Source organism: Anastrepha ludens, chromosome 3 (genome assembly GCF_028408465.1).
Source record: "Anastrepha ludens isolate Willacy chromosome 3, idAnaLude1.1, whole genome shotgun sequence".
Classification (NCBI taxonomy): domain Eukaryota; kingdom Metazoa; phylum Arthropoda; class Insecta; order Diptera; family Tephritidae; genus Anastrepha; species Anastrepha ludens.
This window is the reverse complement of record NC_071499.1, coordinates 126,641,482-126,656,575: the sequence shown is the minus strand read 5'-3', so window position 1 is coordinate 126,656,575 and position 15,094 is coordinate 126,641,482. Positions and strand designations below refer to the sequence as shown.

Here is a 15,094-nt window from a genome sequence, read left to right as displayed (position 1 = left end):
TTCTATTAAGCGTGAATACGTAGTATACTTCTAGGCGCTTAGCATGCGTTTATTTCTCCATACACCACATTTAAAACACTTGGTTTCTCTATTTAGAGCTGAAAACAATATGTTTTTCTCCTTCTGCATGCGTTCACCTCCCCACTTGGCATTAGCATTGATACGAAATAGATGTTGCCTACTTTTAGGTACTATTACTATAGCCATTGTCTGTTTCCGTAGCGGAAACACACCATTGTAAGCGGGTAAAATTTACAAATTGATGTTCGAAAATGTACATTAATTTAAGGCACTCCAACCAACAAATTAAGCCTACAAATTGCTGGCATACATCTAGGCTAATATATGCTCGTAAATACCTGAAATGCAAGTAATTGCTTCTTTAAGCTACTCTGTGCGCTATCTGCTCTTGGGTAATCCTTGTTAATTTGTGCAAATGTGCAACTAAAATGCATGAAAGGATATTTATTTTGACAGTGAGCAGCAAGCCCGAACTCGGACTGATGAGGGCGGGTGAGAAGAGCGCTCGCTGCTGTAAACAAGATTTTCAAACTTCTCGGTTTTACTGAGTCACTATTTGTAGCTTGTTGCTCTTGCTCTTGCAAGATAGGTCGTCTGCCTCATATCCGCTGTCTTTTCATGCGCTGGGTCGTGATAAAGAAGGACTAACCAGCCTGCCACTTTGGGAATATTTTATACCTCGGCTCCTACATCATATATCCATCAAAGTTAGTTGATTATGTTGCAGTCGCTTGACAAGTCACTGTTTTAGTTGTGCATGTCTATGTAGTAGGTAGATTTTCGAGTGTTGCATGTGTAGGTAAAGGTGAAAGATGTCATAATCAAGTTTATGCTTCAACTAATAGATGGCACTATAGACTATGTATGTGCTTATGCTTGTTGCCTCATCTGCAAATGCAAATGCCCCATGAGCACTGCAAAGACAAGAGGCAATTCACATTCTACACATTTTCGACACTCTCCTACAAACTTTACTTCCTTGCTTTCCCTATGGCGCCCATTGAAACTACTACAATTGTTTTTTTGGTTTGTTGCGCTGTTGCTCTGGTGTTTGGGGTTTTCTGTCTCTTGTGTTTCGTGTATATTTCGTAATTTCCGCATTTTTGCATGTGCTACATATGTACAGACATACAGCAGTACAAATGTTCTCAACTGCCTCGCTTACTCCTACTTGCTTTATCACTTGCTGCGGCTTTTGCTGAACACCTATTGTATTTAGCTCACTGCTTTTGTGACCGTAAATGTTCCAAGTGTGAATGTACCATATATGTGTGCGTGTGTTCGGGGGTTGTGGCACCATTGACTGGCCGTTGCATGATATATATTAGCATATGTATATGTTCAGTGGTACGCCCAATCTAATGTAGAAGAGTCTTTAAAAGCATTTAAAACACACATTTTTTTAATTTTATACCTTTTCGAAAAATTGCTCCGTTGAACTTCTTTGCAAACCGTTCCACCTAATTCCATTTCATGTAGTTCCACTGAATTTCTTTTCAAATTATTCCTTTTAATTTCATTAAAATTATTAAAAATATTTTTTTATTTCATTGCACATTTTTTTGATTTTTTTTTAACTATATTTTGTTTTATGTGCTTGTTTTGTATTTTAATTTTATTATTATTTTTTTATTTTAATAATTATTATTTTTTTATTTCATTCAAATTTTCATTTATTTAAGATTTTTGATCAACTTGGCTTTTGGTCTGATTTTATCAAAATTATAATTTTTAAAATTTTTTTAAGTTTATTTTGTTTTTTATTTATTTTTTTTTTATCAAAAGTATTTTTTTATATAATATATTTATTTATTTATTTTATTTTTTTTTAGTTTATTATTTTTCATTTTAATTTTATTTTACTAATTATGTATTTATGTGAATAATATTTTTTTAATTAATTAATATTAACTAAACTTTTCTTTTATTTAAATATTTTGATCAACTTTTTTCTGATTTGATCAAAATTATATAAATTTTTAATTGAATTTGTTTAAATTTGATTTAATTATTTATTTGTTTTTAATATTACAACATTTTTATTTTGTTGTTATTATTTTTTTATTTTAATGAAATTTTTTTTTTAATATCAAGTTTTGTATTTATTTATTTATTTTATTTTATTTTGATTTATTAATTTTAATCATAATTTTTTTATTTTCTTAAAATTTTCTTTCATTGAAATTTTAAATTTTTTTTTATCGTTACGCCATACGCTCATGTATTTTTATTTATTTTTTGGTTCTAATTGTATTGAAGGCCACTCGCTTTAGATTTGTATTGTCTTTTACGAATCCTTCGCTTATCGCCCCATTTTTGGAGCAACTGCGAGTCTCTTGCTGTCAGCATTACACAGTTAAGTGCACAATACATAGGTCTGTAGCGTTTTTTGTGTTTGGCAGGAAAAAAAGTACAATACAATATGCTATGGCGCCTAAAAGCAGATTACCATCATCCATTTCTTTTTGTGCGTGTCATTGTGCGTAAAGACCTGCTGCTGCTTTCCGATTTCACTGGCGCCATTGTTGGCCTTCATCGCCTTGCCAAAAACAGCTAGCCAATAAATATTTCGAATTTTATCAACTTAGTCATCTTTCTTACCCTGCATTATGAGCAAATTTTTTTTTTTAACATGCACTAACACACACATACATACGTACATACGCAAACCCATATGTTTGTTACCTAATCGAAAAAGAATTAGCTAAGCATTGTATTTAAAAATCTGCGTATGCTTGTTTTTACTGCATTGCAGTGATTTGTGCGAAAGAAAAACAAAATTACCATACAAAAGGAAAATTTTTGGTATACTCCATAGTGAACCGTTTTGTGTAGTGCAAATTTGAAAGGCTGCGGCAAGTTCTTAGGCGCTCACGCGCTTTTCTCTTACAAATTCCCTTGTGACAGTTTTGCTGTGAAATATGTAGTATGTACTGCATATTTTTCAGCGCTGTCAAGTTTAATAAATTAAATCCTATTGTTTTTCATATACTTTCTATACTCCGAATATCTTAGTTGATATTGAAAAAGTTTGTCTTAGCTGAGATAAAATTTATTTTAGATGGGGCGGCAAAATCAAAATTGTGTGAGGAATCTAAGCAACAATAAACGGGGACCGCCCTGGGTGAGTTGGTATTAAACATGAGCATAATCGGGCAACAATCACGCCCACATTTTGTATAACGGCAATTTTGTCTGATAATATTAGTTAACGAAATTTTTCCACTGACACTAAATAAGTTGAAAAGAGCAAAGTCGGTCATACGCTGGAGCACTCCCACCTTTAATTTAACGGTATTCTTCAAAGTTAGAGATGTTCCTCTAACTAATGAAGACAATCTGTTCAAAATTAGTGCAAGTGACAATGCCATTACACCACTTTAATATCTATGAGGCGCTGTAAGAGTTGCAAAAATTCAGTAAAATGTGTAAACCATGAACAAAAATTACTTTACTCGAAACATATTTAGAGGCTTTCTCTACCTCTTCTTCGCTGCTCACACAAAAAAAAAAGTAAACATGAATTATGTCCACACCTTATTGTTACCCAAGAATTTATATTTTCTAACTATTCCGCCCTACATTGTCGCGCACGTTTAAGCAATTTTATAACCGTAATTATGTTATAGCCGCACAATTACAATTTTTATCCTTATTGCGCTTTTTTCATTCAAAAAGAAAACAAAAAAATACAAAATTATCAAATAAATCAGCATTCGTTCCATGTCCTTAAGCTCCACTTTCCTATTCTGCTATTCTCCACACTCTTCCGCTTTACCCTTCGCTTCACTTTGTTGTTTTCGCTTGCATGCGCCTAAAAGTCTGCCTTAATTTGTTGCATGTCACATGACAACTGCGGCACATTGCAAAAAACAAAAACAAAATCACAGTGAGTGATTGAGCGCGCCGTGGAAATTGTTGACAAATATAATTATATTTAATAATTTAGCTATAGCAATTTTGTTGCCTCGCTTGCCAGATCGTGTAGCTTTCCTCTTCGTCTACGCCATACCACAACATACATACGTACATTGTTGTTTCTATAGCTTAATGGCGCCTGAATTAAATTGAAGTTGTTTGACTTGTTCCTTTGGTTTGTTATTTTTCTTTTATTGATTTCTTATGAAAAATCATAACTATTTTTTTCTTTAAGTGGTTAATAAATTGAGTTACCATTAAAATGACAGCCGTAATTTCGTGCAGCTCTCAGAGCGCTAGTCACATACATATGCCTGAGAGATTCAGTTTGTTGAGTTGAAAATAAGATTTCATGCTTATTTACCAGCAAGTTTCTCACATTAGCTCTGGTGAGCTTGTTGTTTTTATTTAAATGTTTAAGACATGCTGCTGAGGTGAAAGTTCCTAGCCAGATAAAAATGTAGGTTATTCCGGTAACTTAGAACCGATTGTTGTGAAAACTCCGGCCAGACCATGTTGGACTCAAGAACTCTGCGGCATTTGCAACGTTTCTTCACAGGTAGGTGTGGCTGCAATTGAGTGTCTACCTTTAAATGACTAGATAAATGTAGGTTTGATTGTATATTAAGGGGTTATACGCAGTTATGAAGCAAATAAAAGACGGGATTTATCCTGAAGAAACTTCAGAATATTTTAATTTGAAAATTTTTGGCGGTTATAAAAGCATCCTTCAAGAACGTAACAAAATTTTTTATTTATGAAAATGTTGATTATAGAGCGCGCTGCAGGCGATTTCTGGAACCTCCTTTAAAAAAAGACGATTTACAGTGTACATCGTAACTCAGGATTGGATTATCTGAAATCAAAAAACCAAACAAATTTTGTTAATATATTAGATTATCTAGTAATTAATCGTTCGGCTAATCAAAATAGTGAATTTTCACAAAATGGCAGCTTTTAAAAGAAATGATTTCGATTTTTACGTTAAAATTTGGCCGTAAATTGATTATAAAATGGAAAATAAGTATCAGATTTACAAAAGGAACGATTAATTACTAGAAAATGTATCTTTAAAGATTGAGTTAAAACGGTTGACCGATCAAACAAGCCGTTTTCGAGATATCGTGTACACCGACTTGAAAAATGCCGTTTTGAAAAAAACACGTTTAAAGTTTCAATACCTACCTTAAAACGTGCCGAGGCATCTCTACATATTTAGGTATAACTCCGAAAGTATTGCTTAGATCTACTTCAAATTTCGTGCGTATACTTTTGAATATATGTACATTACAAAAATGCAATAAAAAAATCTATTTTTTTGAAAGTCATAACTGCGTATAACCCCTTAAAGTTGCAACCAAAAAATAGACCAATAGAGTTTCGATTAATGGCTTCCCTAAGTTGCTTAGGTTCAAAAGCCCGTTAAATTTTCGTTTTGAGGGGAATATGTACTTTATTGAGGACTCATTCTTTTTCATGCTGGTTGATTTTTTATCTTTCTAATAATTAATGGCCTCCACTAAAGCTTCAGAAACCTCAGCGCATGGTTTCGACACATAAATTATCTATTTAGTGTTTTTTACTTGCCTCTACAAATTTTCATCAAAATCTTACACTTTTTAACCAGAATCTTAGAAATAAATTGGGTACACAGCGTACAGCCTATTTAATTTTAGTTAGAAAAGTTTTTTTAGTAGCTTCAAATTCTCGTTGACTTTTGACTGGTTGATTTGATTTTTTAGCAGAATCTTACAATTCAATTTTAATATAAAAAAGTGTAAGCTTGAAGTGGCTTCAAATTCTTGTTGATTTTAGATAATTTTCTCGCCTGACGGTGTTGTGTTTTTTTTTCCATGTACCAAATACGCGATATGATTTTTTCCTCCCTCCATTCCCATTTTTTAATTTTTCGCCCAGTGTAATCAGTTAATATATTCACATAAACATATATACATATGTAGGCGTCATATATATTCTGGTTTTAAAATTTTTTGTTCTCAACTTTAATAATTTTAGCTTTGTACAGTCTCAGCTATCACAGCTACGTTCTTAATTAGCTCATCTCACCTTTTATTAATACTCTCCATCGCCCCATCACTCGTTACTTGTCAACTACTTTAAGTTATTTTACTCTTGGCGCTTTAATTTTTAAATCTTGGCATGTTGTTGAATCTACAGTTCGCTCTAAGAGCCTCTCACAAATCATACTTGCTGCCGTGCTCGTTCAGTTTGTTTTTGTGTATTCGCTTAAGCAAAGCTCTGCTGGTCTCTTTACTAGATTGTTTGGCCTTCTATAAGCAAAGTTTCTTCTGCTCTATCATCTCCCTTCACACACACCAACATTAATAGAATTATGTATGTATGTTTTATTATTTTTCCGCAGAACATTTATTCAAGATCGTAAACTTTGATTATCGGGAAAAATATACGTACATATACTGGATTTTACACAATACAAAAATTTCACATTTCACTTACTACACTAAATGTGTTCGTGCAATTCTAAATCGCATAGACCTTTACATAATCGATGCGCAAATCGCCATTCTCCAACCAATTGTCGAAGTCACGCTCCACCTTCTTCAACAACGAGCCCATGCCACGCGGGCTTGTATTTTGCCAAGGTTTCTCCGGCTCCCAGCCATACAAACTATCTTCAAAGTCATTCACGCCACCAATGCCATAGCCCAGTGTAATGTAGAATTCCTGATCAAAAGGCGCCAGCTTAGTGCCCGACTTGAGTAAGCCGCTATTCGGTAGCTCTTGGTCATCTACTCTCAAATTTGCCAACGCCTCATCTGTGTTCTTTGGATTGAAAGTACAATATGTTTTGCCATCTACAGACACTGAAATTTCCTTTTCAGTCCAAAGCAATGTGTAAGTATGAAACTCATTGCCTAAATCGAGTGCTTCTTCATTCGGGAATGCGCACATTTTGTCCATACGCCAAGGCCGCTTCGCATTCACAACCACTCCGCCGAAAAGATGCATTTGCGTGTCATTGATGCAAGTGAAAGCGATGCGCATTTGACCCGACTGATAATTGTCGCTGCCATATTTGTTGTCTTTTGGCTGTAACCATAACTGTGGGAAGACCCAGTTAGCGCGCGGCAACTTGGCGCGTATTTCGACGCGTCCATATTTGAAGGTGAAATGATCCTTTGTGGAGAATTGTGCAGAAATAAACGGCGGTATGGTGATGTAGTGTTGTGCAGCGCCATCGCGCACACATTCGTCAGTATTGGGCCGCCCGGTGCAACGTACACCTAAATCGTGTTGAGTATGCAATGGCCGATCATATTGATTAAAGTGACGCTTGGTCTGTTTCGGATGTATGGTGACCATGCCATTCTTCACTTGCAACACATCAGGTACATTGTCCAAATACAACACATATTCGTAGTCTGGCGCTGTGGAGAAACGCTGTTCGACTGTCCAACGATCCTTGTTCAAACGTGAGCCGGTAAAGTCGTCATCGAAAAGTAATTGTTGGGAACAACGTTGTGGCAAACCATTTTTGTAAGATAGCGTCGGGTGGCAGTTTTCTATGCGCACATCAATTTCACCAGTGCCACCATTGCCGCCACCAATGCTGCCGTCGCCACTAGGCGTACTTCCGCCGCCTACAACAGTTTGATTCGCATATTCTTTGACTACAAATACGCCATCATCTTCACGATAACCCAACCCATTATAAATCACATAGGTCCAGTAATAAAGCGTATCGCCAAATTTTAATTTTGTGGTACGATCACGGAAAGTCCAACGACCATTTTTCGCTTTTGTAATATCTCTGGCCCAAGTGCCAGCCTCCAAACCCTCCATTTCTTCGTTAAGCTTGCCGTGGAAGGCGAATAGTGTAATACCATCTTCGTGCGGTATGGACACCTCAAATCCTTTAGGGTATAAGACATCGATTTTCGCAGTTGGCACCTCGTATGCCGGAATTACGCGCACAACATTGACCAGCAAACTGACGACAACGACAAATAAGCGCAGCATCATGGCAAAGATATAAATACTTTAAATATTTTCTTCGTATCCTCCTGATGCTGTATCACTGAAGTGAAGTGTTGTCTTACACGTCTTCAAACGAACTGCAGCGGCCCTGCATTGAGTTTAGCGATTTGAAGCTCGCTTTTAAGCTGTTAATAACAACTTGCTGGCGGCATCACTGATTGATTTCGCTTTAAATAAATATAAACCGGTTGTAGCGGCCGGTAAGTCCCGATGCTCTCAATACTAAGAAACGTGAGTTCGTAACACTCAGCTGAGCGCGTATATTCTTCTATTGTTGTTTGTTTATTTTTTTTTTTTTTTTTTTTTTCGTAATACAAATGTATTATCGCTTTTTTATTCGTGTATGCAATTATTATGTTTTTGCGTTGATAAACTCAAGCATGCCTTGGCCGATCTCACATACTTTGTGTGTATGTATGTATTAACAAAAGCTCTGAAATTCCCTCGAAGATGTCTCTTCCTGTGTATAGTTAATTAGTATTTCTCTCTGAAAAGTTTCTTGTTAGTATTGCCACGGGTTATCTTTCAAAAAATAATTGTAAACAAAAAAATGTTTTTAAATAATGCAACACAACTTGTAATCAATAAATGCAAGGTTTTCTGGCACTAAAAATATAAGTAAATTCATAATAAATATATAAATAGTTCTATTCCGGTCATTCTATAGATAACACAGGCCTGCGAAATTTAACTTTTTTCAGTTTCTAGAATGGCTGTACTTGTTTCTTGTAGTTTTTTATGCGCTGAAAACGAATCTGACCTTCAAAATGCTCCATCACGTCAGGATTTTTGGTAAATGAAGCCTAAAAGTTCAAAAAAGGGCCATTTTAGCCTTTTTTGATAATTTTTTTTTGGGATAGAAAATTTTTTTTTTCAATTTTCGACGAAAAGGTCGCATAGTACAACTCTTTAGCTTTAAAACCCTTTTTTTTAAATTATTGTACGATTTTTGTTAAAAAAGTTATGACATTTTGAAATTAACAGTTTCAGTTACACCAATAGACGTTATACCCAACGTATACGTAACTGAAACTGTTAATTTCAAAATGTCATAACTTTTTTAACAAAAATCGTACAATAATTTAAAAAAATGGGTTTTAAAGCTAAAGAGTTGTACTATGCAACCTTTTCGTCGAAAATTGAAAAAAAAAAAATTTCTATCCCAAAAAAAATTATCAAAAATGGCTAAAATGACCATTTTTTGACCTTTTAGGCTTCATTTACCAAAAATCCTGACGTGATGGAGCATTTTGAAGGTCAGATTCGTTTTCAGCGCATAAAAAACTACAAGAAACAAGTACAGCCATTCTAGAAACTCACCCTCGCAGGACTGTGTAATTCATCCAGTTACGAGTACGATTCAATAAACCCCTTAAAATGGAAATAAGGAACATTGTATTCGTTGGAAAAAATAGATTGGATGTGCAAGTATGGTTAAAGATTTGTTTTCTGAGCTTGTGGTTTTATTTTAAACAATTTATAGGGATAATACTTATTTTATTCAAAGTATTTTTATTGGGAAGCTACAACTTTTTCCCTTCCTTGAAGGAGCCCATTAATTCCATCCCAACAGAATCACTCAGAAGAAAGTATGGACCCAAATGTTGATACTTCCAACTCAAGTGAAGCCTATTCAGGACAAAACAAATTGTATTTATCGAAACAAGAGGTAGTCTGAAGCGGCAATGTATGAGCTATACGGCGGGAGGGGTTAAGTATCCCATTCGCTATTTTCCATGTGCCTTGTCATTGAGGAAGTGTACGCGCCAATAATTTATGTATTTATTTTTAATAACCGGAGTTGAAAATTCTTTAAAGTATACTTGCAAATCCAATCCACCGCACTTAACCCATCACAAAAACGAATGATTTACGCGCACTTCCGGTGACCTTCACTGGCGTGCATCTTTCACTTTTGGCAGTCGCTTGGGTTCTATTTTTTCTTGCCAATTTGTAACTGTCTGCCTGTAACCTTTAAGAAGTTAGTCATACGCCGAAATGTCGCCATTTGATCCTTGACGCATTAAAACGGCCAAAATAGAAATATTTATGAGTGCATTGGTAAAGCGCCAAAAAGCGGACAATGTATTCGTTTGGTATGTCTGAAATTTGGATATATGTAAAGTTGCTGCTTTTTTCTACCTAGTATCTACATTTACAGTTTTGTTTTTTATGTTCTCCACTTGACTACAACCCAAAAAAATCTAAATAGAGAAATATAAATCTACACATTTTTGCTGGCGAAGAAGAATTTTGGGTTAAAATCAAAAAGCAACGAACAGAAGAAAATACAGGCGGATTCCATGTTGAGATGGGTGGTAAACCTGGGTGATGGAAGCGACCAAAATGCAAATGTTTCCTGGCTGACGCCGTTAGAATCGCCATGAAACTACTAGAAAAAGTGGCTACAACACTTGTAATAAGGAAGGGAGGTTGTAGGCAAGGGCGAGAGTGCACAATACCGAATAGCGCAAAAAAAAACCTGAATGTAGTGTTTTGCCAAAGAGACAAAAACAGACAGTCCAAAAATTTAACAATTCAATTAGAACTTTTTGGCCTAGAAAAACACACACAAATACTAACACATTGTGGCCAGCTAGGAGAGGATTCATTCTTGGCATTAACTAACACTTTTCCTTTTTTTGTGCTCAGATTTGTTTGCCTTGCATTTATTTTTATTCACTTTATTTGTCTGCTTCCGTTACGCCCGATATTAGCGCTGCACTTAAACTGCTTTAGTGCTTTTATTGAAAACTCCTTCCCCCGTACCTCAGCTTTCACTTAATCTAATATCAATTTGCTGGATTTGGAATTGCACGCGTATGTGGTGTGTGCGTCCGGACTCTATTGAACGTATTGTAGAAAATTACTATTTGAATTTCCTCCAACAACCGAACTATGAATTGATCGCGTGCGCTAAGTCATTGTAGATTTAAAAAAAAAATATATATACCTTCTGCTCAAATATGAACGAGACGTTATCAATAAAACGGTCCGCGGATGACATATGGCAAAAATAATTGTTTTGTTTTTTGGTAGGACTGTTATAAGCTTACATGGCAAATTTCAGCGTGATATGTCACATAGTTTGTTTTCTGTGCTACTGTAAACAAGTCAAGCTCGAGTGTGTTCTTCGAATTTAACGATGGAAATTCAAGTTAAACAAAGAATTTGTTTGAAATTTTGTTATTCCAACAAAATTTCGGCTAAAGACGCCTTAAAAATGTTGCAGACAACCTATGGGGACTCTGCTCTATCGCGTGCATGTGTTTTCCAGTGGTACAAATCGTTCAAAGAGGGCCGTACATCGGTTGAAAACTTGCCTCATGAACGTCGTCCAGCAACATCACTAAACGACGAAAACATCAGAAAAGTAAAGGAAATTGTGCTTGAAAATCGCACAAATCGCAAAATCGGTTAACGCTGAATATTATTTAGACGTTTTAAAGCGATTGCGCGAGAACATTCGTCTTAAAAGGAAGGAATTGTGGGACAACAAGTCATGGTTCTTGCATCACGATAATGTACCAGCTCACACATCACGTCTTGTTCGCGATTATTTGAACAAAAATAATGTTAATATCGTTCCGCAAGCACCTTATTCGCCTGATATGGCTCCATGTGACTTTTTCCTGTTTCCCAAGCTCAAGTTGCCGCTCCGTGGAAAACATTTTGAGACAATTGAAGTCATAAAAGAGAATTCGAAGAACACACTCGAGCTTGACTTGTTTACAGTAGCACAGAAAACAAACTATGTGACATATCACGCTGAAATTTGCCATGTAAGCTTATAACAGTCCTACCAAAAAACAAAAAATTTATTTTTGCCATATGTCATCCGCGGACCGTTTTATTGATAACGTCTCGTTCATATTTGAGCAGAAGGTATATAAATAAAAAAATATTAAAATATGTGTTGTACCCTCTAAAATAGGCAAAATAAGGTAAAAGAGTAATTCCTGAACTAATTGTTCTATGAATTTTCGACCTTCTTCCTTAAACAAGGAAATTCAGACCTTTTAAATTTTAAACATTTTTTTACTCAAATGTGGTGAGAGTCTGCCGATGAATGTCGTTTAACGTCTGTCTATAGTTACAGTCGTGTTTGGTTCGCATCTTGTCGGTGTGGCCTCCTGACTCGCCTGGGAGCTTGCTCAAGCTCTAGTAAATACCGGCAGGGGTGATTCCTTTGGTAACAGCAGAAATTGCTTTTTGAGCATTTCACTGTGGTCTGTGACCGGGAGCATAGAAGCCTCATGGTGAAGTTGTTGCAATGGGGACATCATGAGGCATCCCGGGGCAGTAATTTGACAGGTTTAAAGCTTTGTCCACTGCGAATCACTGGTACCAGGCGACCAGACGGGCGTAGCGTAATTTAGTACCGACCGATCAATCGCTTTAAATGTCGCTAGTAACATTTATTTGTCTTTGTCCCAAGTGCTGCTGGTTAGAGATTTGCGGACCTTGTTGCGGTTTTGGACCTTAGCGTCAGTTGACATTCAAATTTTGGGCTTGTTAACGGTCAGTATCGGTGTGCCATCGATTATCAGTTTTAACTGTAGTTTGACCTCCTTCATCCAGGTGTTAAAGAGGGCCGGTATGGGTTTAGTGGGGGAAAGCTGGAGATTCCTCGCAGTTAAAAAGTGTGAAAGGCTGGCGAGATAAACGTTGACTTTGGAATATAAGTCATCAATGTCATCGCCGGATGCCATTATCGAACAATCGTCAGCATATGAGACCGTTGAAACTCCCTCTGGGGATTGGCAGATCTTCGAGATATAGCAATTGAAAAGTAAGCGTGAAAGGACACGACCCTGCGGGGCACACCCTGCTTTATCCTCCTCTGTTTTGAGTTGTAGCCTTGAAAGATGACAAACGATTGCCGACCACACAGATAGTTCGCGGACCATCTATTCAGTCCCGGAGGGAGGATCGTTTGTGTTGTCCTCTCGCAGGGACGGTTTTGATTAAGCGCGCGGTTAATCTGAGTGTCTATGACGCTGAGTGCTATTGTGGTACTGTCTACTCCACGGAAGTCAGTTGATGTGGGGTCAGGTGTTTCGTGAAGAGTGGTAGGAGGAGAGCCTCAAGTGTCTTCACAATTGTCGAAAAATTTCTTGCTTCTGCCCTGTTCCTTGAGGCGAGGAAAGTGATAAAAGTCGTTGGTGCCAGATTTGGAGAGTAGCGAGGTTCTTCGAGTAATTTGAAACCCTTCTTGTATGGCAGCCATCGCAGCTTCCGCTTTGTGTGCGTGTTCTTATGTCATACAGTTAACATACTTGATACACATCGCGCGGAGCCTTCTTCTCCGTAAACTAGTCGACTGTTCGTATTTAAATCAATGCGTCTTCTAGGTAGGATTACCTATTTACAAATGTATATAATTTTTTTACTCCCTACGTTTCGGAGTGTTTGTAAGTGCAAACTATTAATTTTAGGTAGTTGGGCTCATTGCAAATACCCGCCTATAATTAGATTTTGATTGCCCTTCGTATAATATTCTGTGTTTTTTAGATGCCGTTAAGTGACCGACGAAGTTGTTCTATTCTTTTTTACTCTTCCACTTGGTGATGCAATCCACGTAATTCACCGCAGGGGAAATTCGCGCATGTAGCATGCTTTTTCAGCACGCATAACTGTAATTTATACGTGTACTAAATTGAATTTAAGCGCTTAGTTTGCAAATGAAGAAAATAAATCATGTGAAAAAATGTTTAAAGAAGTTTAAGTGCGAGCATTTTTTTCATCAAGTGTGTTAAGTGAAAAGTGATGAAGTTAAGAACAAAAGTCTGGTGATAAAAGCAGAATGCAGAAAAGATGGAAAATTGAAAGAGGAGGAAATAGTAAAAGAGCAAGTTAGGAGGAAGTAAAGGAATCAGTGTAGTAGTACTCGGTTTTTTCTATTATTTAAGGGGTTACATACGTCCAGCAGCGCCAAAAATGTGCTAAAGGAAAATCTGTTTGTAGAAGAGATAACAATAGAAATAAATATAAAAATATTTTTGATATTGTTTATTAGTACTTAAACTTTATAAAAAAATTTATTTTAATTTTTCTTGACAAAAATTATTTATTTTTTATTTATTTATATGTAAGAGTAATAGTTATAAATAACCAATACACTAAAATTTAACAAGAACTCTGGCTACTAAGGCCTTCGGCTCGATATTTACACTTATAAGACTATTTTAGATAATTTAGAGATAATTTACATTAAGTATTAAAAAAACAAACAAAAACTTTGTGTTATTCCGGATGAACATAACAATAATTTTAAATATTTAGTTTAGCTAAGATTTGAAATTTAAGGAAAGCGTTAATATTATCTGAATTTGCTAATTTCAGATGGTCAGAGGGTTTGCTGCTGCCAAAAACTGTTGCTCGGATCTGACTTAGGCCAGGGCATTCGACTAGGAGATGTTGTACTGATAAATCTGGTATATTGCAGTATAAGCATGGCGGCTTCAAGGCTCCATTTAGTAAATGACTATGAGTTGGAATTGAATGTCCGATTCGTAGACGCACAAAAGTTCTGATACCTCCGCAAGGAGAGTCAGATGGGAAAATCGGTTTAGTTCCACGGGGATTATTTAATGTGTAGTAGTGATGATAGGCGGCCCAATCACGCGTGAGTTTTCCGGCTAAATAATTTGACGCATACCTCCGTAGGTCTTTAGGAGTGAGGTGGTTAAAGAAATGTAATGGCTGCATCCGTGCTTTATTTGCACGTTTATCAGCAACTTCGTTGCCTTTGATTCCAGCATGACCAGGAACCCACATAATTTTTATTGCGTCTTTCTTTTCATATATAATATTTCTAATCATATTGATGAGGAATATATCGTTTTTTGGGTTCTGCAAGGCTTCGATGACGGATTTGCTGTCGCTGCATATTAGATGTTTTTTGCTCGTTTGGGAGGCAAACATTACTGCTTCATGCAGTGCAGCTGCTTCTGCTGTGAAAGCTGAGCAGTATGTAGGCAGTGCACCGACAGAAATTGTGGCACCGTCGCTATTTGTCACAGCAAATGTTGTGCTGGTGTCCGATTTGGATCCGTCAGTGAATATAAAATCCCATTCTGCACGAAAAGGTTCAGTAGCTTCGCTGTAGTGCTGTATGTATTCGACCGATGCT

The 15,094-nt window shown here is 36.3% G+C and overlaps 2 protein-coding genes across 4 annotated transcripts in view; one reads left to right on the top strand and one right to left on the bottom strand.

The window, feature by feature from the left end:
- LOC128859097 (sex-lethal homolog) overlaps window positions 1-15,094 on the top strand; it is an 82,788-nt gene that overhangs the window by 32,866 nt on the left and 34,828 nt on the right. The window lies entirely within an intron of this gene.
- LOC128859096 (gram-negative bacteria-binding protein 3) lies at window positions 6,300-8,117 on the bottom strand. The gene has a single exon (XM_054095812.1). It carries the CDS (start codon window positions 7,942-7,944, stop codon window positions 6,442-6,444), a length of 1,503 nt encoding a protein of 500 aa, XP_053951787.1. The 5' UTR covers window positions 7,945-8,117; the 3' UTR covers window positions 6,300-6,441.

Bases quoted from the DNA above. Each gene is read 5' to 3' on its own strand.
- LOC128859096 (XM_054095812.1), bottom strand. From the start codon at position 7,944: ATGATGCTGCGCTTATTTGTCGTTGTCGTCAGTTTGCTGGTCAATGTT.